Source organism: Ciona intestinalis, chromosome 5, assembly GCF_000224145.3.
Source record: "Ciona intestinalis chromosome 5, KH, whole genome shotgun sequence".
NCBI classification, from domain to species: Eukaryota; Metazoa; Chordata; class Ascidiacea; order Phlebobranchia; family Cionidae; genus Ciona; species Ciona intestinalis.
In genome coordinates this window covers 1,396,270-1,423,734 of record NC_020170.2, presented here as the reverse complement: position 1 = coordinate 1,423,734, position 27,465 = coordinate 1,396,270, and the positions used below count along the sequence as shown (strand labels likewise).

Sequence of the window (27,465 nt, the reverse complement as noted above, 5' to 3'; positions counted from 1 at the left end):
TTCTTACACATTTGCGTTAATTACATCTGTTATAAAACTTCCAGCTACTCCATAACTATCTAAACCTCCGTACTGTTGATTGAAGAAACGTGGATGACCTGCGATGATAAAATAACACTATTAGGTTTTCATGGTGATGATGCAATTTCTCCCTGGATGATAGATTATAGCTAACCAAACATTTAGTAAATTATTATAAAACACTCTTGTCTTGTTACTATATCTATCTAGAACTTTAGGCGATGACATTGCAGATCTTAAGCTGTATAAAGAGATAACAATCAGTATACCAACCCGAAAGCGCGCTGTAGTCAAAAACCTTTTCACACAAAGAGAGGAGATCCTCTTGATGATTACCATCGGTTGTAAGATCAAAATCAACGAGTTCTTTTAACTCTTCTGGAGTTTTAAAGTTCACGACTGGAGTGTTTCTATCCCTGGTGCCCTGCACAACTCTCTTCATGCACATTTCAAACACATCTTAAATCAGTTCATATATTTCAGTCTACTGTAGTGTTAAATAGTAACATTATGACAAGACTTGAATGTTGAAATAAATATGTATAGTCTATTTAATAGGCTATATCTTAACTATACTACTCAATTGCCAAATAAATAATACAGTAGAATGAATAGATAGTTTTTGCAGAAATTTAGATTTATTTGCAGAGATTAGCTTATTTTTTTACAAACATAAAGTAGGGTGGAGGAAAATGGGACACTTTGTCAGATGAGACTATTTGAAAATCAGGAAAATAATGTTACAGAACTGTTTGACAGTATCATTAAGACTTTGTCTTTATTAAACGCTGCTCAAAGCCGATTAATGTTTCTAAATATTAAATCGCTAAACAACTTGTGTGTTTTATTATATTTTTTGAATTGTTGTCAATTAATAAAAGAATGATATTATTAATTTGTGGTATTACCCAAAAGTGTCCCATCTTTCCCCACTCTATACTACATGATTTGGCTCATTTTAAATGTCAAAACTCTGTGGGCGGATTTTTTTTTCAATTCTCTAAATTTAAGCGGATTTTAAGAAAAGATATAAACTTGTTGATAAATATAGGCCCCTTACACACAATACACAATAAACCGGTAACCCTTTACTATACCTTTAATTATATGATAGGGCAAATTACCTGTGATAAATTTATCCTGTTCATCTGCACTGGCAAGGGATGGTGCATCTTGAAGATAGTAAACATTTTAACACATTATATTTAAAGTTTTGTTTATATTTTACCTTGTTTTGAAGACATAGCTCTGTTGGTTAGTTTTACTGCCTGTAAAATAATATGTATTTTTTATAAAAAAAACAAACAAATTTTTGCAATACAATACTACACAACAGCTACATATTCCACCATGATTTAACAAACCTGGTAAGTTCGAGCAAAGTTTTTCCCACGGTGTACTGTTTCGTTAAAACTGCAAATTCCTAGTTTGACTCTACCGTACCCTGTAAGCAAACCGGATATGTTCATTGTACTTGACTAGAGCATGAGTGGGCACTTTGTGGTTATTTGGGGGAAGTGCCGTGTCAGCTGAAATATTTCCAACCGAGCAGCAAGCAAATATTTACTTATCAACACAGACACAGAGCAAACAGCACGTATTGCTCACCGTTTGGGTGCTTTGTATTAATGTTTGTATTATTTATTACGTCCCTTATCGTTGGTGTGATGGCAAAAGGCTAACACCAGTATATTAGCTCGTATGATGTCACTTTGCTGAGCGTCGTTCGTTGGTGTTAAAAACGCGCTGTTTTGGTTTCAAACAAAATGTGACCGTTTGAAACTGTTTTGTTTCTGTAATCCAATTCATAGCAGTGGCGTACTTAACTGCGGTGTTTTATGCGTTCGGCCGCGACCAAAGTTAGTAGTGACAACCGGTGATTTCATGCCCGCAACTGTTAATCAATCTTCTATGGTGTCGCAAGTTCGTGTGTTTATTGATCACTAAGCTTGCGATCCAAGTAAACTTTCACACACCATGAAAGTTAGTAACACAGTAATAGGTACCTTGGTTACGGTTGTTATTTACGTTAAAACGCAAGTAAAAATCAGAACGAGTGAAATACTAACTGTTTTAAACTGTTTGTTTGCTATAGTTTGTTCAAGATTCTAGACTTCTATCGTGCCTTGCGGCCTAAGCTGTTATTGCCCGTTGCTGTCGAGCCACTTTTTCCCATGCGGTCTATTCCATCCTCGGTGAGCCGTGTATTGACTGCACAATAGTAGTATTGTACGAATGGCTTGTGTTTACCTTTCGTTATGCATACTTTACAGATACAGTCAAGACATTGGTATATTAAGTTACTCTAATTTATTAGACTGCATTTAATAGAATAAAAACTAAAAGGAGATAGGCCTACAAATGCGCAGGACAGCACACAGACATTTAATCATTGCTTATAAACATTTGAATCTTTCCTGACACACTAGTGACGTAACATCAGACCAATATTGCCTAAATCCGGTTTGCTGATCAGTTTCCTCGCGCAATCTGTTAACGATTACTGCAAGCGTGCTAGGTTCTGCTTGCAATGCGAAAGTAGTCGAGAGAACCAGCACTCGCTGAGTTTTTGCAAACACCAAGAACATTGTTTAAAATCTGTAATTCTGAAAGCGTCATAGCGTACCAAGAAAAAAACGATTCGTGAATTGTAATCCAAGTGGACCAAGTTTCTGAAATATCCGATCTCGTCTTCTAGGAAAAGATGCCCCCTACTTTGCAAAAAGCGTTTGATCAGACTTCATCGTTATACATCATGCTAAAGCTATCGTTTTGTATGGTAAGTGGGGGAAGATGGGACACCTTTAACGCGTAATATCAAAATATCCTGATCGGGTTATAAACAGAAAATAGGATAAAAAGGTATCCCATCTTCCCCCACCCACTATATCCTTTTGCCTTTTCTCGTTTGTAATGGACGTTTTGGTCATGGAATTAAGCGCGCTGGTACAGTAATTCGTAAGCTGGCACGAAGGGTTTGACAGAGAACACCCGTGTTGTAAAGACTTTCATTTTCCAACCACGCGAAGGTAAAGCAAGTTACATATAAACATTCGTCCATTCATTTACCTCACTGAACGTTTAACGCGTTTCCCACAGTCGGGAAATATACAGTGTGAGAACGTAAGTCTGAACGAATGTATCACGACACCGGGTGGTCATTATATTGGTTACGATGTTGCAGCGTTGCAGCGCATGCGCAATAGGGCCGGTACAAACATACCAAACGGAACGAATGTATCACGACACCGGTCTAAACTCAGCGGTCGAAACAAAAATATTACGTCGCCGGAGTTGCACAATGCGTTACACATATTTTTTGAGCACGGTAGTTGAGCACGGTAGTGGTCATATAGATCCTTTTTCGTCGAACAGTTGTTCTTGGCTTTGTTGTTGTTGTTGTTGCTGATAGGGCGATTTTTTCCGCACTTATATCAATTCTCAATTCTAGCATTTATTCTTTAGTCTTTTGATTGAAATCAAATCATATTATTATTTATAATTTTTAAACTGAATTTTCAGATTTAAAACCGCAGAATTAACGTGTGTGCACCGAAGCGTAGACGAGTGCCTTTTTCTTATCGTTATCTTCGATAATTCGGAATAAACACCGCGTCTCTCGTTTCTTCGCTCTTTTAGTTTACCGCTCGCAATAAATCATTGTGCAGCCGTCACAATATAACCGCACAATTAGCGTGTGTGCACCGAAGCGTAGACGAGTGCTTTTTTCCTATCGTAATCTTCGGTATAAACACCGCGTCTCTCATTTCTTCGCTCTTTTAGTTTACCGCTCGCAATAAATCATTGTGCAGCCGTCACGAAATGAATAATATTAACTTCTAACATTACCTATAATACTGCGTGATTACGGTTTATCCAAATTACAAAAACAAAAGTTTTTAAACAACGACAAGCTTAACTATTGTAAATTTACAAGTCAACACATGGTACAGGAGTTGTACAAAGCGTATTTACACATATTCTTTACCAAACTTTCAATTCTTACACGTCTTAAGTTTAATGAGTTATAATACACAAATAAATGCATTCTATCTACTACCCCACAGTCACCAATGGCGACTGAAACCCGCTTTGTTGGTTATTGGTTACTTTTGATTTGTTTTTGATCGATCTCAGTCGACCATTGTAGTGATAGGGGTAATTAATAATATGCTAATTAGTTTATACCGTGCTCATGCATTAGATCTGTGTGATCTCTTGTTATCTAATATTTTATAATGATACGTGCCTTTTAACCAGAGCCGTGCTCTTTCGTTCAATCACTATTTATCTGATTTCTATAGAAAAGGGTTGGTTTGTTTGTTTTATAAATGTGGTATTTTGTCCCGTGAGTATGATTTCAGTTTAGTTTAAAACAGTTTTGTTTGAGGTATTGTCATAACAAACCTTTTCCGTGGTCAGTTAGTACGTTACAATGTAACGTATGTACATTTACCTTTTTATGTATTGTTTATATCAAAAGCTAAATTTATGCCTTGTTTTATATCCTTAGTGAGCTAGGAAATTAAATGTCTGTGGAATACAATAAGCCGAAGGAATGGGTATTTGCAGAAGCTATACACTCCATGTACCAGGTATGTGTATTGTAAAGGTGTACACAAAGTAACACAATAACAGTACATATATGAACAAAGTGCATATTTACCACTGTTTTAATAAAATTTAATTTCAAAGGCACCTTTGTATCATCTCATTCTTGAGGGATTGTTGCTTGTCTGGATATTTCGGTTGCTTTTCTTTAAAAGTTACAAAATCCAAAACAAAATCCCGCTAAGCAAGAAAGAGAAAGATGACCTCGTAAAAGAATGGACACCTGAGCCACTTGTTCCTGACCTGCAGAAAACGCTAAGTTTGTCAACTCCATATAAGGAAATAACGGGGTAAATTGCATATCAATGTTACATAAATGTAATTTAAAATAATCTGTTTGTAAAACTGTTAGATTGCAGTGTTTACAAACACCAAGCCTAGTATAGTAATACTGTCGCTCGTGACAGTATTACTATAGTATAGTAATACTATAGTATAGTAATACTGTCGCTCGTGACAAGTGAAAATTTTGGTCTCTTACGTCTCCCTAATACTTGCTGTATATATTTAAAAAAAAACTTGGGTGTTCGTATTAAAATTTAACTTTGAAATCAGTGAAACGACACTTGCTTTCATGGGTACAAACACTAAACAACAAATTAAACCAAAGCTTACTCGCAGGCGTCCAGGTAAAATGATAACAGTGGACGGAAAGGAATGTTTAAATTTAGCTTCCATGAACTTTCTCGGATTGTTGGGTAATGAAAGAATTGCTGAAAAATCTTCGGCTTCAATTCGTAAATATGGGGTTGGTGCTTGTGGACCAAGAGCTTTTTACGGAACAGTTGGTAAGTGGTACATGCTGTCTGTAAGTATAGATAAGCATAAGGATATTTCCTAAATGTTGTATATTTTCTTTGTATGATTAGGTTGTCATAGAATGCCGCTTCATAAAAATTCATAATTTAGGTACAATGATGCAGATTTATTCTTGCAAAGGGTGCTACAACCCCCATGTTATATTATAATATGTTATTCTTATGTGAGAATAAATAAAAAATGATAATGTATTTTAGATTAAACTAAATGATGAGTTTAATCATGCATTTTACCAGGTTTAGGTATGTTTAAAGTAATGTACCTGCCTGTTTGATACCCTTTTTTGTTTGTAGATGTTCATGTTGAATTGGAAGAAAGACTGGCTGAGTACATGGAATCAGAACGGGCCATCAGTTATGCTTATGGCTTTGCAACAATTGCGAGTGCAATACCTGCCTATTCAAAACGAGGCGACATTATCTTTGTGTGAGTGGCTAATATTTTTATTACTACCTTTATTTACATATTATTCTATACAGTAGTTGCATAGCTGCTCTTTATTGACTATTGGTTGTTATAATAGCTCTAGCTTTAAATATGTTTACTATATAGGCCTACTTAAATACCAGTAAGAAGTTATACTCATTGTTACATACGAATATTGCCAATCAGCCAATGTTTTACTTTTTACTCTTTTCTTGGTATTTTCTTAGTCCTTACGTGGGTATTTAATTTGTCGTGTGTTTACTATAATTCCTTTGTAACACTATTGTTGCTCGTTAATTAGAAACCTATGGGCAGACAATAGAGTAGCAGCTAGCAGGTCGTGTGTGTTTTCCTAGACCATGTGTATATATATATGTTGTTTTTTATGGTAAGACAACAAACGATAACACAAGAAATGTGAAGGAAACTTGTCATTTCCTTTACTTCCCTATTACAATATGTTGGCCTATAGCCCTGTATTAAAAGCTTTGTCGTAAGATAGATTGTTTTGTTGAGCTTTAAGGCAAGACACGTTTATAGATATTAGATACGGTAATTTTAACAGTTACGTTTTAGAAGAATTTGGACCACAAATTACGAAATACATAAATCCATGTTCTAAATCATACTATAATCTTATTTCAACATAACATGTATGTTTCGGCAGCTATGTACCTCATTATTGATGTTATACCTTTCACACAGAGATGAAGCCGTTTGCTTTGCTATTCAAAAAGGTCTCCATGCATCAAGGAGTAACATTGTTTATTTCCGCCATAATGATTTGGACGATTTGGAAGAAAAACTGAAAATTCAAGCAAACTTAGATAAAAAGGTTTTAAATTCTATTTTAGTATTATTATTGTTTCAAGCCAAACCATATAACAAAATGTCTCAAACTGCCTCGTGGCAGTTTATTAACATCCTGTTTAGGTTGTCTAAAAGTGGATGCAAAAAATCAAAAACCTGTTTTACAGTTTTGACTTTCCTGGTGACGAGAATGTATTTATATAATAGCATGTTCTTTGCATTATTATTTATTCATAAGTTTTACAGACTTTCTTATTCAGTCGAAAGGCTAATTTTAAATATTGTATTGTAGCATTCTAGTTAATAGGTTGACTTCTATACGCATAACAATTATTTACAGCATGATAATAGTAACGTTAGTTAGTATTTTTTGAACCGTACAAAATACATGAATAAGATTGAAGATGCTGCAGGTAGAATGTATAATTTATATTTTAACCACTTTTCCATGCTTTAAATTGCTTCTAATTTCCACTTATAACAACTAATATGAATAATTTAAATGCAGTCGGTTGCTGTCGACTCACAGTTGTCTTGCAAGTTTGAATTACAAATATAGCTGTATTTAGATATATTGTATGTGAATGTAAAATTTAATTGTTATACAAACAGTATATTAACTGTTTATAATGTTACTATATACTTTTTTATGTATTACATTGCTGTTATTTAAACCTTAAAAAACACATTTGTGTTCAATGCAGGATCCGAAAAAGGCATCAGTGACTCGTAAGTTTATGGTGGTTGAAGGAATCTACATGAACACAGGAGAAATCTGTGACTTGCCTCGACTTGTTGACTTAAAATATAAATACAAAGTTCGTTTGTTTGTTGAAGAGTCGCTTTCTTTTGGAGTTCTTGGACAACATGGCAGAGGTGTAACTGAACATTACAATATTCCTGTGAGTAAAACTGTCAATTTATTACATAAATTAAATACAGCTGTAATTTGATGTTAACGTCCTAAAATACTGTTTTATAATTTCCCTGTTTTACACTAATTTGTTCCCCTGGACCCCCTAAAAAAACGTTTATAATTTCTCTTGTTTTACACTAATTTAACAAGTTAATTGGCCGACCAGGTAACAATTAAAATAAACAACAACGTATATTCACATTAATACCTACTGTACAAGATGTGTTAACTGATATGCACCAGATTGACAAAGTTGATTTGGTTGTTGGGAGCATGGAGTATGCGCTTGCTTCTATTGGTGGTTTCTGTTGTGGCCGTGGGTATGTGATTGACCACCAACGTTTGTCAGGACATGGTTATGTTTTCTCTGCTTCACTTCCACCATTGCTTGCACGTGCTGCTGTTGAAGGTCTCGATATTTTGCAAGATGAACCTGGTATGGAAAAATGTTAAGTGTTTTGTTTGTGCTGTAGTGTATGTTTTTTTGTCAAATGCAGATTTGTTACAGTTTGTAGTAATGTAGTAATGTAATAAAATGCTTGGGTAGATTAGGTCACACAATCATTTCAAATTAAATTAGGTTTTTTGTAGTTATATGTTTCCAAATTGCAGCATTGATATCAAATCATATGCTTTTTATTAATTTCTGTTTTTAAATTGCTTAATTTACCAATTATATCACTATATGAATTACACAGCCCAATGGTAGCTGAAAAAACCTTATGAACATTTTTTTTAGAAATATTCAACAAGATACGAGCAAAGGGAAAACTGATGCAGGAACTGATGAAAGAGTGAGATTTTAATCAACAATTTTTTTCTGTACTAATCAGTAAGCGTGGCTGTGGACTCACTGGGCTGTATTTGTTTTGTGTATGGTGTGTTTTTGACAGCACGATTGAATGTAAAGTGGAAATGTTTTTTAATGCGAAAAATAATTACACAGGGTACCAGAGTTAAAAATATCAGGTTTCTATGAATCTCCTTCGTTTCATATTCGAAGAAAATCCACAACCAACCAATCAGAAGACGAGAAATTCCTTAAAGTTCTTGTTGATCAGGTATACAAGCAAATATATTATTTTTAATATTCAAATATTGTTAATGGCCTTATAGGTCCCTTTACACAGAACAGTCGTTGTTATTGTTTGCGAGACTTTTCACATAACTCAAATCTTAATTCTCGCATCTCAAGTCTCGAATATCTTGACTGAAATAATATTATAATATATTATGATTAATATTTGGCTTATTGAAATCAAGTAGTTCAAATTATTATGAATTACTTTTACCAGTTTATAAAGAAAAAGATATCATATAGCAGTTATTAAAATAATAATATTACTAATTCTAATGGATGCAAAATTTTCAATTAAACACAATTATATAAAGAGTAGTATAAAAAAGAGTTTAATTTAGTTAGCGAGTAAATAACATTTAAGAAATAAAGCAATGAGCCAGCATGACAAACATAAAAAGGAGCATATCGATATCGTGCATGGGTCTGCGTCTGCCCATATAGCAACTTCTAATTTAAAGTTTACACAATTTAATGCTTATAGGCAACAAAGGCAATGGTGCCAAAGTTTAGTTATGATATTGTGACTCATCAACTTTATGATGTGCATTATATTAGTTAAAATATTAGTCCTATCAACTATGACAAAGTGTGTCCTGTCTAATGTTTATCATGCTACCCAATTTTTTTGGTGGCTCTTGTATTATATGTAGCTTCAAACAAAGTGTGTTTACCTCTAAAGTAAATGTGCTTTGCAACGTTACAGTGCTATCAGAATGGTGTGTGTCTTTCTATTGCAAGTCGCTTATCCCATGAAGAACATATTGCCGATTGGCCAGCCAGTATCAGGGTATCTGTGTCTGTAGAAATGAGCGATGATGAAATAAAGATGGCAGCTCATGTCATCCAACAAGCTGCTCGTTATGCTGAACAACAAATCTGACATTGCATTGTTTTAATTGCCCGATTATTCCCATATTGCTATTCAGAATTTGCCTTAAGAAACCTCGTTAATGCATGCATGCTTTCAGTCTTATCTTCAGTCACGTTGCACGTCAATTAACGCTTAGATTTATAAACAAAGATTTACCAAAATTTTTATAATTACTTGCCTATTCTCGTTAGCTGTTTTAATTTTTAAGTTTATAGTTGCGTTATTTTTGTTGGTTGTCAAAAGTAGTGTTTCATATGTTTTAATTCCCTTTTTTTATAATAAGCCATGTACGATTAAAAACATCTGAATTATATTAACATAGGTGCAAACTTAGTAACATACTAACTATGTGTTGTATACATATCTAAAATAACCTGCTTTAAGTTACTGTTAAATAGTGGCAATATATGCTTGTTAGAGAGCCTTATATTATGCGCCCATTGTTGTGCTTGTAGTTTAAATTTGTTAGGAGCAACCATGTCATTTACTAAACATATGTTTGATTCATGTAATTTCAGGTGAATATTGTTAAGTTAGATTAGTAGGTTGGTTATGGAAAGTGCAAGTGAATGGGTTGTGGCACAGTCTATACATTCATTATTGCAGGTAAGTTACAAATATTACTTGATTAATTTCATAAAGAAGATCTGTCGTACTGTTTTTAGAATTGTTAAATTCATATGCATTGTAGATATTTAGTATATGAACAGGGACATTTGATTAAAGTTGACAGTTAATAATGTAATGTTGAAACACTACATGTCATATAAAACAAATATTTCAATCCTCCTTAAAGTTGACTCCCCCCATTGTACGGGTCATGTCTTTACGCACATTTTTGTTTCTCTATGGCTTGTTTGTCCGTTAGGTGTAGCGACCACGCTTATTTTCTTCTAACTAAATGTAAATATGTGTTTAAATGTAAGCGTGTTTTAACAACTGTTGTTTTGTCGCTATATCCTGTCTTTGTGTTTAAAATATTTCTAAATCTTTGCTACCTTAATCGAAGAGACAAATAAAAGTTATTATTATTCCAGGCGCCACTTTATCATTACATCGTTGAAGGGTTGTTGGTTGTTTGGATTATTCGACTTTTATTTTTCAAAAGTTACAAGATTCATGATAAGGTTCCTCTCACTACTAAGGAGAAAGACGAACTGATTGAAGATTGGGAGCCGGAGCCACTTGTTCCTCCTCTTGAGGAAACAAGAGCCGTATCCAAACCTTATCGTGTCGTGTCAGGGTGAGATAGGTTGAATACGCTTTTTAAACAATGAGCAAACCTTTTTCAAGGCCCTTACTGGGTTTAAATAGGGCATATATTAATTTCTTCATTTGTTGATTTTTCGGTCACAATTAGTATATAGATAAAGATGAACGTTGCATAACTTTGGCTTAGTCACACTATGTAGCATTGGCACCTAAAACAAATGCTGAAATACTACCTTGAATTTCAAGGACAAATATTAATACTGTTGTGTTTTGATACTAATATGGCCGTTTGTGCTTAATAATGTCAAAGCATTTCCTTTGAATAAAATAAACCAATTCACCACAGACAACCTGGAAAAGAGATTGTAGTTGATGGATATAAATGCAAGAATTTTGCTTCGTTGAATTTTCTTGGTTTTGTTGAAAATGAGCGAATATCAAAAGCTGCAACGGAATGTGTTTCCAAATATGGGGTTGGGTCTTGTGGACCAAGAGGTTTTTATGGAAGCTTTGGTAAGTCTGTATGTGCTTTCAGATTATTCTTATCTTTATTTAGGCTGTGTGTGTATCTTTTTTGCTTATCTGTGGAAGCATGGTCTGTTAGCGGTATGGGCCAATTAGGTTTTCATAACATAGAAAGGTCTGTGACAGTTTGCAAACATTATTTTATTCAAATATATGTTTCGACAGATGTTCACTTAGAACTTGAAAAGCGAATTGCAAAGTTCACGGGCACTGAATGCGCGATTATATATTCATATGGTTTCGCCACCATTGCTAGTGCTATACCTTCCTATTCTAAGAGAGGCGATATTTTATATGTGTGAGTATACAGTTTTAGAGATAAAGACATTAAGTAAACTTGAATTAGTAACTGTTTTTGCTTAGTCCTAATTAAAGAGTCTGGCGTACACATAATTGTAGATTTGTAGGTTAATAATATATTAATACATCTCTATAAGGTGATGGTATAGTAGGGTGGGGGAAGATAGGACACCTTTTTATTCTTTTTTTTTTATTCATTTGAATGTAAACAAAGATTATTCAAAGAATTATAGAACCATATACCCTCATAACTCCCATAAACCGTTGTTAGTTGTTAAAAAAAACATGATTAAGATATTTGGATATTATGTGCCAAAGGTGTCCCATCTTCCTCTACAGTATTATGTATAAATGTTTTGAGTAAACACAAAGTATCTTCCACAACAGAGATGAAGCATGTTGTTTCGCGATACAGAAAGGAGTCCAAGCATCAAGAAGTAATGTTGTTTACTTCAAACACAATGACATGGAAGATTTGGAAAGTAAACTGCGTCATCAGGAAATGTTGGATAAAAAAGTAAGTTATAAACCAGTTCGTAAAGTATGGTGTAAAGTCAAAGTGCTAGCACTTAATTGGTCAATGCTGTGTCACAATGGTTAAGAGCCTGCAAGAATATTTGCTTCTGTTATTGTTGTGGGCGTATGTTTCCTTGGGCAAGACATTTAATGGTCATCTTTAAACCAGCGATCATCACTATAAGCCATACCGAGGAAATAATAGTTAGCCACATAGGTACAAATATAATAACTCAAAAGCAGCAAAAGGTATGGCATTTGTGTTATTATGACGAATTCATTGGCTATGAAATAGGAAAAATCTGCTTTAACACCTTTTGATCGGAAATTTCTGTTTATTCTCGTAGGATGTTAAAAAATCATCAGTGACTCGTAAGTTTATGGTGGTTGAAGGAATCTACATGAACACAGGAGAAATCTGTGACTTGCCTCGACTTGTTGACTTAAAATATAAATACAAAGTTCGTTTGTTTGTTGAAGAGTCGCTTTCTTTTGGAGTTCTTGGACAACATGGCAGAGGTGTAACTGAACATTACAATATTCCTGTAAGTCAAACTTTTGTGAATTTATAAATTTGTTTGTGTTTGATGCACTTTCAACAGTGAGCTTATCATTAATGATTTGTTCATTTTATAAAAGTGCTAAATTAAACTTTAAGTCATATCCTGGATTTATTCAATTCAATGTTTATTTCCTCTACAACTTAAATACATTGATTTTGTCCAAACCATTTATGATGCCATTTAGTTGACATTAAGGTTATGATTAGGTAATGGTAAATAATTAGGCCCGAATCCCTGGTTACACAATTTGCAGCCGTGTGAAACAACACTTTTGAAAAATGGAATAATATGCATTAGCACATAGGTACATGCATTTACAATGTGTAGGTGGTACATTCAAAAAAATATTAAGGCAATATGACTAGATTAAAGATCAAGATTTTTCCTACAGTTTGGGATAGTATATTTTAATGTGCTTTTAACGAATTCTAATTCAGACTTTTACGTATTCACATATCCCAACATAAAAACTGCAGGTTGAGAAAGTTGACATGATGTGCGGAAGCATGGAATATTCGCTTGCATCGACTGGTGGATTTTGCTGTGGACGTGAATACGTGATCGACCACCAGCGACTCACAGGGTTGGGTTACGTCTTTTCTGCTTCACTTCCTCCACTGTTGGCTTGTGCCGCCATTGAAGCAATCGATATAATGGAAGAAGAACATGGTAAGCTGTTTCAACCATTAGTGGGTTAAAATATTGTCTTCTTGTCTACAAATCCCGTCTTTTCATTGTTGTACATTTTTTATCTTAATTAAATTGAAACAAAAAAAATTAAAAAAAAAACATTTAGATATTAATTTTATTTTTCAAGAAGTTCTGTTTCCCAAGCTGAAAAGTAAAGCAGTTTTGCTACAACAACTTGTCAGAAAGTAAGTGGGTAATTGTTTTAAAATTTTTAAAAAAAAAATAGGGAAATTTAAAATTCCAGCTTAGTTTGTAGTTGTAATTCAATATGAAAACGTAAGATTTGGAGTTTAAAATGTAGGACTTTGAAGTCGGTTAAAAAAATAGTACAGGAAATAGTAAATTAGTATTTTTATAGATGTGTTAAATCCAAAACCCCCCGTAGTCACTGGTTACAGTAGTAAAAAAACATTTGTTATACACAGAATACCTTACATTGAAGTAGTTGGATACTTGGAATCTCCTGCCTTCCACATAAGAAGATTGAAGAAAGTTTCATTTGAAGAGGATTTGAAATTTCTCAATGATATTGTGAACAAGGTTTGTATTTTACTTTGTAAAGCTTTTAAATTAATTAAACATTTAAGGTCATTTGAAAATTGCATGTATTATTTTAATTCCTATATTGTACGTTTCAATTGATCAGGTTTTAATAAAAATTATAGGCAAATGCAATTTGTGGTTATGTAAGTATATCTGTACACTATGCTGTAAGGATGAGGTCCTAATGAGGCACGCCATGGGACAATGTGAATCAGGCCAGAGCTGGCCCATAGTCTCAGCTTTTATTCTATAACATTTCTCTTTTAGAGTTGTGAACTGGGAGTTTGTCTCACTGTAGCAAGTCGTTTGAAGCAAATTGAACTAAAAGAAGATTGGCCACCAAGTATTCGAGTTTCTGTGTCCGTTAATATGAGCGATGATGAATTACAAAACATGGCACAAGTTTTAACACAAGCTGTCCACTATGCAAATGAACAGGCATAACTTTTATATAGGGTAAAATAATCATAATGTTAAAAACATGAAAACACAAAAGTTAACTTGCACCCAGCACTTAGTCACAGCATACGGTATTATAAAATACAGCTTAAATCTCACAGTAGAATGTCAACTTTGAAAATTTACCTGTCAGATCCACTGCAGGGTACATAATGTATGTAAATATGTAACCCCATTGTTAACTAATGTATATTTATTATCCAATTATTGTGTGGTAGCTTTACATATAACACGGTAGATTTAGTTGTTGCATTTATAAAGTGTTACTTTTTAGTAATTAAAAATCACCATTTTTCCTATATAATGTGAACTGTACATTTAATGTAAAATTATGTTTTTCTTTAATGATAATTTTTGTTTGTAATTTCTTACTTTCTAATTTCAGAAAATGGTAAAAAATGTATGTAGTTGTGTAGTTAGTGTTTCGATTGTAGCAGTGCCTTCTACCTTCATTGTGGTACGTAGTAGAATTTTTATAGAATTGTGTTATGCAACTTATAATGCACTATTATTATTATTGTGTATAACACCGTGTTTAAGTAAACAAGCTACTATCCAAAATTAATCAGTGATGAAGGTCGAACTAGAATTTCATTTCAATTTTATATCAACAAAATGATACACAAAATCTTGTCATTATTGAAACTTAACTGTAAAACAATCATTGAAAATGCAACGTTTAATATGTCCATTCCTATTTATGAAAGTGATATTCACCATAAAGTGTTTCAGTCTGTGACATTTGGTGTTACTCTGACATAAAGTATGTGTAGCAAAACTCGGGAATTGAAGTATGTAGCTGTCTCATTTAACTTCCACTAATATATCTGTGTGTTTTATTAATCGTAATAAAATTATAAAAATATCACCGGTACAATGATTATTAAAAATAAGCGATTAAATAAACGTAAGTACATTGATAGAATAATTAGTATTGACAATACAGTTTGCAACCAGTTTCAGTTAAAAAACAAGCCATTCAGATGGCATTCCAGAGACGATAGCGCTTCTTTTTTGTACTACATTTCGCACTAAGGAACATTTTTACAAATCGCACATCGATCATCATACCAAATGGCTTCACCACATCACAAGCAACACCAATGCATATACTTTATATTCAACCAAAACAAATATTGGAGGTTGACACATAAAACTTACAAATATAAAAACTATTATTTAATTGTCATTAGTAACACTTTCATTATTTAATCTAAGCAATTAAAACTAATTAAGAAAATAAATATCTTTAACTGCTCACACGCAGACTGAAGAAATTGAAATGTTTCAGGACTTTTGTGTGTTTAAACACCTAGAAAAGAAGAAAAAAAAACATTTTTATTACGTGTAACCTGAAATTTTAAAATCCAACAATAAAAAGTCATAGTTACAACTTTTTATTTTTTTTAATAAAATGTATGTTGAATTGTTTTGTAAAATTTCCATGAAGCCACCAGTCACACACATACCCACCTTAGTAGCTCACCAACCATCTGCCTTTGCTCCTTCATTCCTTGCATCAGAGTAAGCATGAATATGATCAATGTGGTTCTTTATACCATTCACTTCAGACTTTGTATGGTTTGGATTGCTTGCCAGCTGTTTTAAGAAATTTATTGCTTTGGCAGGTAAATGTTTACTATATAAATAGTTAAGTGTCTTGCCCAAAGACACAAACGCGCACGTAAGTAGCAGCGACGAGGCTTGAACCCATTACTTCTGGGTTACAAGCAGGCGCACTAACCCCTATGCCAAGCCACCGGACATATTCTCAATATTTGAAACAATTTGACATTTCATACCAGATACCAAAAGGTTTCTCGACAGGTAAACAGTATGACACACAAACATATATATTATACAGGATAGGTATATTTCCACAGTCCACAAGACATGCATTTTAATCACAAAGCTAGCTTAGCAGCCTAAATAAGGTTTAAACTATGTTATGTTTACATAACTTACCTTATGTCCAAGAGCACTAAGTTGATTAAGAATATTTTGATCAAATTCTTCTTCATACATCAGCACATCAGGTATCAATCGATGATGTAATCGTGGTAATTGTATGGCATCATCAAAATCATTTGTGCCGAAATAAAGCAACCTGGGATGTTAACAGTTTTTAATTATTCCTTTATAGAATGAATGTAACTTACTTTATCTTTGCAGGGCTGAAAAACCACAGTTGTTATAACACGGGTGTTTTGTTTTATACACATCGCTCAGCTTATAAGCTAGGGGGTACCAGCGGTGGCGCAATTATCCCCCCAAAAATAAGCAATAGAAGTTCTATTGTGTTTATAACATAAGTTACGAGTTACCAAGTATGTTACTTTGTGGGTAATAGGTCTTCAGGAAAGCTAGGATACTACATCATACTTAGCTATATCAGGGAAACTAGGAATTTATGTCTAAGTTGATCTAATATATAACCAATCATTAATCATTGTTTATTATCTAGAAGCTGGAATACTTAAGTTGTTGTTGGTAATAAACTCATTCATCATTTTACCAGAAACAGCGAAAATATCTACTAGGCTTTTCGCAAATTAGAGTTAAGTTAGGCATTGTGTAACTATTACCGAAACAAATTTTTACACATCCTAGCATTTGGCAAACAATATCTTGCGTAAATCTTATAAAAAATCTCTCGTCATACGGCATACGAAACATTGTTATTCAAATTTTTTGTTTGGGAGAAGATTAAAAAGTTTACAAATCGTGTTTTACTCATAATCTATAATCTAAAGTCTAAACAACAGCTAAAAGTTAAAACGAACTTTCTACTTGTATAAAAAGACAGATATGTTGTAACTAGAGTTACTTACCTTATTAGTGAAATGGCCACAGCAGTTGGAATTCGTTTCCCACCAGCTGCCCCAAATATATAAACCACTTGATGTGTTGTGGAATCAACCAACACACAAGGTGACATTGATGATTGAGGTCGTTTACCCGGCTCTACTTTGTTTGCTCCAATGTTGTCTGTTAAGTGCATAGGCGTAAAGTTTTAATAAACGGTAGGGTTGCAAAAACCAGAAGTTTGTTCGCAGTAATAATGGCATCTTCGTTTGGTCGAACGTTGTAATTCCTTACACATTATTAGTCTGGAGAAAATCAAAGGGTTGCCCCTAACCCCTAACCAACCCAGCCAGCTGCAACCCTGTAACTTTACGCCAGTGGTTAAGTGTTGGTGATATTGTAGTGTTTTTAGAACTATTAGGTAGCTGTACAGGATAACAGCTCCATGAAAAATTAAATTTAATTATTAAATTATAAACATTTTTCTAAATTATGAAACTCATTTTGTTGGAAATTCAGGTTTCTCTGTTACTGTTACTTTATTGTGTTGGAGACAGTTAAAATATAAATTTTTCTAACCAAATTTGCCAATTTTATTATGCTTATAGTTTTGCTAACTTCCTATTTACCTTTAACGAGATAATTATTACTTTATCACTTATCGTATTTATATAATACTCCAACAACAAGTTTATTCACTGCATGAAAATATGGTGTTTAGCTGCTATGTGGTGTCTTAAATGTATATAAGTTGTAGAGGAAATAAACATTGAATTGAATAAATCCAGGATATGACTTAAAGTTTAATTTAGCACTTTTATAAAATGAACAAATCAATAATGATAAGCTCACTGTTGAAAGTGCATCTTATATTTCAGAACATATAGTTCATCTGCTATGCGGTTTACTGGTTTCTTTTCTTACCCTGTGTATTGAAGTCATTCATCTCGTTGTTGAATAACACACCAGTGGTTGGTGACATCACAAACGACCCAAAATGGTAATTAATCGTTGAAGTAACGGAAACTGCATCCCCGGATGGACTTAACACTGATAAATGTGATGTGGATGACTCTGTTAAGTTTCCTTTGTTCACCATCGCTCCGTAGTAAGCAGGATCGGGAAAAGTTTGATTGTCAAATATTTTACTCGTAATATTTAAAATTCCCTTCTCGCTAAGTAGGTTTGACACTAGGTGGTTAACCCCTGGGTTAAAATTTGGATCCCCGAACCTTGTCCGATAGCCGAATGCGTGCTTGAACGATTCCACCACTCGATGCCAGTGTAGGGCTTTATTTGAAGCGAATAGTTTGGGAGTAATTTTATAACTGTCCATTACCCGCATTATAATACTGAGTATGGGTCCCCCAGCTGGTAGTGGGGGTACGATGAGTGTTAACCCAGTGTTGGTTAGTGGTACGTGCAGTGTAGTACGTTCGATCACAGTGTAGTCAACAAAATCTTCTTTACCAACAATCCCACCATGTTTGTTAATATCATGGACAAACTGATCAACCATAGGCGACGAGTAAAATACTTCATGACCATTTTTTTTCACTTTTTCCAAAGTGTCGGCAAGTTTTGTGTTTTTTACTAGTTCGCCTTCTTTTATGACATCACTTTTGTCATTGTTACAATACAACTCACACAAAGTTGATTGTTGCATCACAGACAATTTGTTTTGCTCTAGTTTTGCAGCTAATTCACCCGAAACATAGAAACCAGCACGAGCTTTATGAATAGCAGGTTCAAACAACCGAGCCCAACTCACACCTCCACCATATTTCTTGTATGCGTAGCTGTGGAAGAAGATCACACCATCTTATTTATCTGAAACTGGTCATCCCATTTGCAGTGTATTTTAATAAAGGCTACAGTCTATTAGATGGGGGTTCAAAACCCCGAAATGACAAATTCCAAACCGGGGTGGGAAAACAAAATAATACTCATCACTAATTTTGCATTTTAGTCATTTTTGCCTTGCCTTAATTATTAAATTATAAAAAACTTTACCACATAATATTAATACAGTAAACTTAAAAAATATCGTATTTGATTGGTGAAACTCATTTTGTCATAAATTCAGGTTACTTAGGTACTGCATTGTGTTAAAGGAGACAGTTAAAATATGAATTTCCTACATAAAATGAATTTCCTGCTTGGGAAAAATCAATGTATTTAAGTTGTAGAGGAAATAAACATTGAATTGAATAAATCCAGGATATGACTTAAAATTTAATTTAGCACTTTTATAAAATGTACAAATCAATAATGATAAGCTCACTGTTGAAAGTGCATCTTATATTTCAGTAATGTACAATTTTAATTCTATAATATTGGGGTAACCCATAACAAAAAGAAATTTATTTATATGGCAAGAGCCATACGGGATACAGACATAGAAGTTATGGTCTAGGTACTGTTTGTAAGTTTGGGTTAACCCCAAACTTACAAACTTACTTAAGGGGTAAGTTTGGGTTAACAATTAGTTGGCTATTTGGCTTTAAATATTCTTATTTGAATTCTCGGGTTTAGAGTGACATGGTAAAAGAAACCTTAACAAGGAACCTTTAATTTACCTATAACCTTTCAATTGACCAGGTATCGCCACCGATAATCCACCTTTTACTGCTTTTTGATTCCCAACAAACATGTCCGCAGTACTTGCTTGTGGTGCAGTTTCCCTAGCATCGATTACAGTCGATGTTCTGCTTGTTTTGTTGTAAATTGTCATGAAAAATCCTCCCCCTATGTGAAATATACAGTGTTAGTTATGATATTATGAGAGGTTTTGAAATGCGGGGTGAAATATGTAAACACATTCCGAAATGACAGACTCATACTGATAAGGCTATCAGCATTTAGACTGGAAATTTATTGAACTACATGTAGTCAATACACAACTTTATTGAGACTTGAAACGGTTTCATAGAATGTAAGCTTAAATAAGAGTCAAAGTAACTTAGAAGGTGCTATGACACATACTTATAAGTTATAAACAAAACAGTATCTATACGTTTTCTTTATTACCAAAACTTATTGTTCCCTACTTTATAAAAAGTTTTACAACAATGAACAATACGTCATAAATTACAACCCCGCAAGTCTTACTCACCAATTCCACAGAAATGAGGTTCCACCACACCCTGGCATAACAAAGTAGCGATCGCCGCATCAACAGCATTACCACCTTCTTCTAATACACCAACACCAACTTTCGAACATTCTGCTTGACCTTAAACAAAATCATTTAGTTTATTCTCCACCATTGGCAAAATATGTTTTTTTATGGTCCTGGTGATTTTTACAAAATAAATTAGTCCTAATAATATTCGGAATATTATTAAGACTAATTTATAGGAATAACTCCCATTAATAATTTGTGAGGAACGTTTCTTTATAAAAACAGAATGCACCAGCAACGCCATAATATTCAACTACTAACATAATCTAACAACCCTTAAATAAAAGTAAACGAAAAAGTAAATGCCAAAGTCTAAACTATTAGCATAAAATCTCAAAATTATATTAAATTAAATAAAATACTTGTTATTAAAAAACAAACATTTTTTCAAGTTTAAACCCAAAACACCTTGAACCTTATTGAATGATAAAGGGGATGTAATCAAGACTTCACTTGAAAATGCATTTCATGGTGCCCCCAATTACCTGCAGCTACAGCAGCACTTGTGTATAAATGATGATGTTCTTCTTCTGTGTGAGGGTGGGAGTGAAACTATGAATGCAAGATGAAGGTTACAGTATTGTAAATACATTGTTAGAAACAACACTATTTACAATATACAGAGACAATGTTGGTCACACTCAACTACACAAGTAACCTAATATAAATACTTTATAAAATACAAAACTGTTTCTTTATAAAAAAAGACCATATAGAATAGTTTTTTTTTATAAATCATAATCAAATAGAACAGTAAAGGATATTACACATTCGTGACAAATAATGTGAATGTCCAAAAGTCCAATATAAACGAACTAGACAAAATTGGATTTGTACTAACCGAATGAACTGGAACTCTGCTGATTCCAAAACCAAGAGCGATTAATATTAAAACAAATAACGAAATTAATCGACATATGCATTCTGTGTTCCAAAAATTAATATCAGTTCTTTTTTGTTTGTAAACAACATTTTCGCTGGCAACTTGCTTCTCTTTTGTGAGAGACAAACTATGTAGTTGTAAAGCTTCATCGTCATTGTTGTCATCACTTTCAGTTGATACACGCACATATTGGGAAGACATGTTTTATAACAAGTGGTTACACTTTAATTTATCAAACCAGTGCATAATTAATCTGCAAAAGCAAAGAAAATTGCAATAAATGTGGTGGAAATAAATATTCTGTCTTTTTATTGACATATTCAGTGTTAAAAAAAATGGTGTATGGACTGTCACTATGGTATCGACATTTTAAAAAAATGGACAACAGTACATGTCATATAACACTGCCAAATGTAAACTAAATTGCTTAACATATTTGGCATTTAAATGAACTTTTAACTTAGTGGTATTAACCAAAAAATTAGCAGTTTAGAAACAACTAATTTTCATTTTAACAGTATGTATTAACATATTTGTATGGTTGATAACTTTTTTAGTAAAGCATTTTCAACAACAGGATTTGAAATTGTTTCAATTGACGACTGCATGGATAGCTTATACTTTAAAACATCACGCTGATTACTTGTGTTCAAATTTTCATTCGAAATTTGAGAAAATTCGTTTACTAGATCCAGCAACAGAACAAAAATAAATTCACCACCATTTTTATACTGGTTCAAACTCTCAATAAAGACAAGAAAATCACAGGAGTTTTGAAAATAGTGGAATAACATAAACTGCTGAAGTGTTGCAGACAGAACATCATTACAACTAATAATAAATGACTTCACTGTTATTGCGTAAGACTTTGAAAACAGCGTCCAATTTTGCACCGTCATCCAAGAACGACAGCATGAACTACTGAGAACCACAGTTACTCTGTGTAGAAGATAACAAATACCAAGCTGAACCTTGCACTCATTGAGGTCTACATATGGAAGGAAGTCTAACTTATTAAGCGGGAGAGCAACATGGAGAACTGAATCTGTTATAAGTGACTTCACAACATCAATTAGGATTCTCCATTCATTTTCATTAGACCATGGAAGTACTTGAGCAAGGGCAACTATCAATCCTGCACAGAACAAATCTTGTTGCTCACAATTCAAATCTTGGATATTTAAGTAGGAAATTGGGAGAAGACCTGGATTAATTATTAAACATTGTAACCACATTAAAAGTGCAGTTCCTTCACTTTTACAATCAATCAGATCAATTTTTAAATCCTCCGGTATGTTCACAATGGTTTGAAGTAATTTTGGCAACCTTATTCGAAAGTGTTTGTTGTGGGAAGCTATTGGAGTTAAATATAACTGCACTCTCCAATGTAAACTTGAAATTAGACGATCATACCAAGTTAGAAGTGCTGTAACTTGTTTAGTTTGCGATGAAAACAGATGAGAAGTCTTATCAACAAACTGCACCAAACAATCTGAAACTTTCAACCTTGTATCTTGGTCCAGTTCAAAACCAGATAATTTCTTTGCCAAGTTATAAGTAATACACAAAATATCTAACAACGACAGCACACTTGAAGCATTTTCAAAGTAAATGTAACAAAGTTTTACTGAATATGCAACGGGCAAATTCTGTTTGTTTCCCTTTTCAAACAAGCCAGGCAAGATATATGTGTGTAATAAATCCAAACATAAAAGAGTTGACGCTTCAGCTGTTTCGGGGGAAGATTTTAAAAGCTTTATAAGTTTGTTTAAAAATGAGAACAAATTTGTCAGCTCAGATTCATCTTTTAGTTTAATTTCTTTGAAAATATAATGCAGAAAAACTACTTTGTTTGATGTATTGGGACCAATAGTTTGATCAAGTTTGGTAGTTTGTACAAAACTTGTGCTATGACTTCACAATGGTCTTCATGAGACAAACTATGCTGGGCGAGTTTTTTTAATAAACTAGTTTGTGATACAAGCCCAAGCCAGCAAATGTCGGCGGTTAGTTGCATTACAGCATCATCTTGCTTGTCACTTTTACATGTGAATGTGTTAAACACAATGTTCAGTTCACGATGAAAATTAGATTCCACTGCACATTGTGTTTCACCACTTAATATTGAAAATAATGTGGTATCAAAACTGGAATCAACCTGAATAAAATTATGAAACATGCTCAACTTGGATTCAGGGTTCAATGAATTAAACCAAAGTAGAAATAGCTGATATAGAGAATAGTAATTGTTCTCGGTAAAACTTTTCATACTATGCTTGTTGCAACTGTGCAGTGTTTCAAAAAGGCAAATTACATGTTCTGGTTTTATCAAAGCTGTATGGTATGTATGCAAAGCTTCCAAACTTATCCTAACCGATGCATGATCTTTGTATGTGCACTTCAACCAATGTAAAATACCTTTCACAGCATCTTCATGACTAAGTAACATGTATTTTACTTGATGAACAACACCTGGAATATCTACAGATAAAATTCTTTCTTGATCTTTATTCTCTACAGCAGATCTGCCATCTGTCCACAACTTTTCACTTTTATTTATCAACTCTACTAAAGCGGTATTTTCAACATCAATTTTAGAAGCCAAGCATCTAAACAAGTCAGTAGCATTTTGCATTACATCATGAAATGGTGAAGAAGCGGGTATGACATGAGGATTTGAGTTTTCTTTTCCAACAACAGAGTTAAGTATTTGCATATGGTGTTTCATGGATATTTCAGTTCCAGTTCCACCAAAATTAACGAGATCCGAAAGTATACTCGACACATCACGTAACTTGATTTCATGTGGGCAAGATATTGATATTGGAAAATCTTTGGTTACTTCCTTAATAACAACACAATCTTTTTCAGTTAAAACACAACAACCGAGTGTTTTGATATTATAATGAACAGTGGAAATTAATTTTTTAATGTGAGCACCAACATTGACCAAATTTTCATAATGTGTATCATGGTATGACAACTCGTGCAATGCAGATATGGAACCTACTACAACAGAAATACAACATGGAACAAACTCGTTATCAACTTTAAGTTTTTCCAGATAAGTTTGTAAAGCATTTAACACAATACCACAAACAGCGGCTTGCAGTCTAACTACATGTTTCATAAATATCTTAAATAGTTTGTGTTTGGCACACAGCTTAAAAATGACTTCCCATCCAATTTTAGTGCTTGTAACATACATATTAGCTTCATTAACATCGCAGACCAATCCCTCTCCACACAGCCCAATATTTAGTAATACAAATGCAACTTTACTTTTCCATGATTCTGCTTCAAGATTTGAATGCTCTGTTTGCAAACCAGAAATAATGTCTGAAATTATGTTGTCCAAAATTAAAGTTTGGTCTTTTGCAAACTTTGTCTTGTGCAAAAGAGTCCATTCTGCTGTAAATTCCATTACGGGCGATGAAAATTGTTATGAAACTTTGATTAAAAACAATTGCTTTATAACCATCTATGTAAAAACAACAAAAAACAAACTAATTATAATTCAAACGCACTTACTATTCCATTATCGAGGGAAATCTGCGATCGATGGATCTTTAAACTTTTGAAAATCCGAAATGTGACGCCCACAGTTGTTAAAGACAATAGTACGTCGATTTGGTAAATACAGCCGCCATTTATTAGCCAGAGTCATATATTTTTATGGCTTCGTTATTAGCTACTTATAATGAAATAAACTGTTTTTAAAAAATAAGTTTTAAATGTCAAAATTCATATTTAAATAGACGAAAATATGGTCAAAATAAACAGCGTAATTACGTTGTTTATATTTTAAAGTTTCGCGAGAGTCCTTACATAAACATGTTTTTTTAGATTTGCATAGGACCCTGGTTCCAGGCGTTTCGCAATTATTGAACTTTTCGCACGCCGTAACACAAAACTTTTTGTATGCCGTAACACAAACCTCTAGTTTGAATTGTGCGGCAATTTTCTTATAAATGCTTAACAGTTTCAGACGTAGAAAAAAGAGCGCATGATGGATTTCTTCATTGTGTGACGTGGTTGGCACGTAGGTATCGCATATGCTCGCGATACAAACGCACCTGCTCAATCGTTCAGTGTGTAGGTTGTTGGTCTCGGTTTCGAAGAAAATGAGCAAACCGCAAATTGTTTTCGTCTTGGGTGGACCGGGTGCTGGTAAAGGAACACAATGTTCTAAAATAGTCGAGGTTCGTAACAATGCATATTTGCATTTTTAACCGCATGTTTAAAAATAGCTTTATTATCTATTTTGAAGACGTCACCCATAACGTTATTTTGTTCGTTAGTATAGCTTAAATACATTTTGTTTGATGTGGACTGTGTTGTAATGGAAATTAAGCAAAACTTCATACACTTTCCCAATCATTAACATAAAGGGTAATTTTCTGGTGAAACAGTAATTTAATATATATGTATAATAAATTGAACATTGTAATTCAATACAGACTTTTGGATACACACATCTATCTGCTGGTGACTTGCTTCGGGCAGAAAGAAAAAATCCTTCATCCAAAGTTGGTACATTGATCGAACGTTGCATCAAAGAAGGAAAAATAGTTCCAGTTAAAATAACCTGTGGGTTATTAAAAACGGTAAACCAAAACTGTAGCTGTGGTAAATATTTAAAAGTATTTGTTTATAAAGGAATTTTGCTATCTAAAAAGATGATTAAAATCCTATAGGTATAGCAGATATGCAAAACAAATATATGTTCGGTGCCGTAGCACAGTTGGTTAGCACGCCTGCCTTAAACCCAGAGGTAATAGATTCAAAGCTCGTCATTGCTACCATTGTGGGCGTATGTGCTCTTCGGCAGAACACAATTGCTCCAACCCAGTGGTCACTAATGGATTGTCCAAACTATCAGCCACACATAAAAAAAATCCCCCAAAAAATAATCACCCACAAAGTAACATACTTGATAACTCGTAAGCTAGCGTGAGGTGTATGAACATTCATGTTATAACGTCTGTCGTTTTGCGGCCATGTGAAGATAAAGTAAGTTACATTCATTCATGTATTGGAGAAAATTCTTTTTATATTACTAACTGTATTTTTACGAAATTCCCTATTTACATAGGCAATATTTGCCAACAAGAACACTAAGTTTCTTATTGATGGCTTTCCAAGAAATAAAGACAACTTAGATGGTTGGGATGAAGAAATGGGAGATAAAGTTGATGTTCAATTTATTCTTTATCTGGACTGTCCAGAAGAGGTCAGTTGAACATTTTCCACTTGCAAAACTTTTTACTCTATGACTAATTGTATACTCCTTAAATCTTACAACACATCACCTTAGTTGTGCAACCTGTAATATAAACTATACATAGGACAAAGAATGGTTTATTACCTTTTTATTAGTACCATATTGAACCAAAGATTTTTAAAATTTAATTCACTTTAACAAGAATCTTTTGATATCCCGATTAACTAATGTAATAATCCAGGTTTGCACAAAACGAATTCTGAATCGAGGTTTAACAAGTGGCAGGACAGATGATAATGTTGAAAGTTTAAAAAAGAGATTTCAAACTTATGTGAATGAAACTCTTCCTATTATCAAACATTATGAAAAAGATGGAAAAGTTCGATCTGTTGTGACAGATTGTACACCTGATGAGGTAATCTATTTTATTTATATATACATATTAAATATGTTGTATAGCCTTTTTTCATGCAGTCATTTTACTTATTAAATTTATGTACCATTAACAAACCCCAGCAGACATACATATGTGTATAATATTTCTAAAACTCTTGTTTCCAGGTGTTTGAAAGAGTAAGAAAGCACTTCAGCTGAAACTTTATTTTACCTTGTAGTCATATACGATTCGTAATCATGAATATTAGTGGCTGGTCGTGTGGCAACATATAGGATATACTGTCCTGAAATTATTGCTAATCTAGTCTTATCCTATTTACCAATCCCATGCAGTATCATCATGTTTTAAAACTATTTATATTAATAATTATACCTAGTTTATTAGATGTTTTTATACAATTGAATACATATTCAAAAAAATAGAAAAGGTTTCTTTGATTCTAGTTTTAAAACGATCTAAATTGTTTCAATAAACCAACAACTTTGGACAGAATGTATTTTACTAGCAGCATTAAGCATAATAAACTAAACGAAAGCAAATTTACTGACCAGCGCACCAAAAGACCATGTAAATTGGCTTCAAACAAAAAAATATTATAAAGGGGATCCT

At 33.4% G+C, this 27,465-nt stretch overlaps 6 protein-coding genes across 12 annotated transcripts in view; 3 read left to right on the top strand and 3 right to left on the bottom strand.

The window, feature by feature from the left end:
• The window catches only part of LOC100177413 (acidic amino acid decarboxylase GADL1), an 8,288-nt gene extending 6,089 nt beyond the window's left edge, over nt 1–2,199 (bottom strand). The window contains exons 1-6 of one of the 6 annotated variants that reach the window (XM_026834503.1): nt 2,091–2,199; nt 1,386–1,465; nt 1,250–1,289; nt 1,146–1,193; nt 295–480; nt 8–98 (exon numbers count right to left, since the gene is read on the bottom strand). In XM_026834503.1, coding sequence (XP_026690304.1) covers nt 8–98; nt 295–480; nt 1,146–1,193; nt 1,250–1,265 — 341 coding nt within the window. In that variant the 5' untranslated portion in view covers nt 1,266–1,289; nt 1,386–1,465; nt 2,091–2,199. The other 5 variants (XM_026834507.1, XM_018812103.2, XM_018812105.2 and 2 more) reach the window with 5 other exon arrangements.
• Nucleotides 2,200–4,487: 2,288 nt separating this feature from the next.
• Nucleotides 4,488–10,073, top strand: LOC100179658 (serine palmitoyltransferase 1). Its single transcript, XM_026834514.1, has 10 exons — nt 4,488–4,616; nt 4,717–4,922; nt 5,254–5,420; nt 5,745–5,877; nt 6,583–6,712; nt 7,392–7,589; nt 7,847–8,039; nt 8,343–8,397; nt 8,550–8,664; nt 9,388–10,073. Exons 1-10 carry the CDS (start codon nt 4,551–4,553, stop codon nt 9,562–9,564), a joined length of 1,440 nt encoding a protein of 479 aa, XP_026690315.1. The 5' UTR covers nt 4,488–4,550; the 3' UTR covers nt 9,565–10,073.
• On the top strand, nt 10,040–14,924 carry LOC100184350 (serine palmitoyltransferase 1). 2 transcript variants are annotated; one of them, XM_018812114.2, is made up of 10 exons: nt 10,040–10,161; nt 10,593–10,798; nt 11,114–11,280; nt 11,458–11,590; nt 11,980–12,109; nt 12,456–12,653; nt 13,148–13,340; nt 13,492–13,546; nt 13,787–13,901; nt 14,172–14,924. In XM_018812114.2, the coding sequence occupies exons 1-10, from the start codon at nt 10,108–10,110 to the stop codon at nt 14,346–14,348; spliced, it is 1,428 nt and encodes a 475-aa protein (XP_018667659.1). In that variant the 5' UTR covers nt 10,040–10,107; the 3' UTR covers nt 14,349–14,924. The 2 variants fall into 2 exon arrangements, with proteins under 2 accessions (XP_018667659.1, XP_002132110.1); XM_002132074.4 differs by having other exon boundaries at nt 13,489–13,546.
• A 493-nt stretch (nt 14,925–15,417) lies between these two features.
• Nucleotides 15,418–24,924, bottom strand: LOC100181985 (glutathione hydrolase 1 proenzyme-like). Its single transcript, XM_002132063.5, has 10 exons — nt 24,767–24,924; nt 21,194–21,488; nt 20,838–20,904; nt 20,284–20,403; nt 19,748–19,916; nt 18,093–18,967; nt 17,195–17,351; nt 16,329–16,470; nt 15,837–15,962; nt 15,418–15,675 (listed from the first exon to the last, which is right to left on the bottom strand). The coding sequence occupies exons 2-9, from the start codon at nt 21,434–21,436 to the stop codon at nt 15,846–15,848; spliced, it is 1,890 nt and encodes a 629-aa protein (XP_002132099.1). The 5' UTR covers nt 21,437–21,488; nt 24,767–24,924; the 3' UTR covers nt 15,418–15,675; nt 15,837–15,845.
• A 223-nt stretch (nt 24,925–25,147) lies between these two features.
• On the top strand, nt 25,148–27,348 carry LOC100186749 (UMP-CMP kinase-like). Its single transcript, XM_002131778.5, has 5 exons — nt 25,148–25,437; nt 25,696–25,842; nt 26,331–26,468; nt 26,701–26,874; nt 27,021–27,348. The coding sequence occupies exons 1-5, from the start codon at nt 25,291–25,293 to the stop codon at nt 27,051–27,053; spliced, it is 639 nt and encodes a 212-aa protein (XP_002131814.3). The 5' UTR covers nt 25,148–25,290; the 3' UTR covers nt 27,054–27,348.
• The window catches only part of zf(c2h2)-27 (zinc finger protein), a 9,829-nt gene continuing 9,701 nt past the window's right edge, over nt 27,338–27,465 (bottom strand). The window contains 1 exon segment of the mRNA NM_001078503.1: nt 27,338–27,447. The gene's annotated coding sequence lies outside the window, so the exon portion shown is untranslated.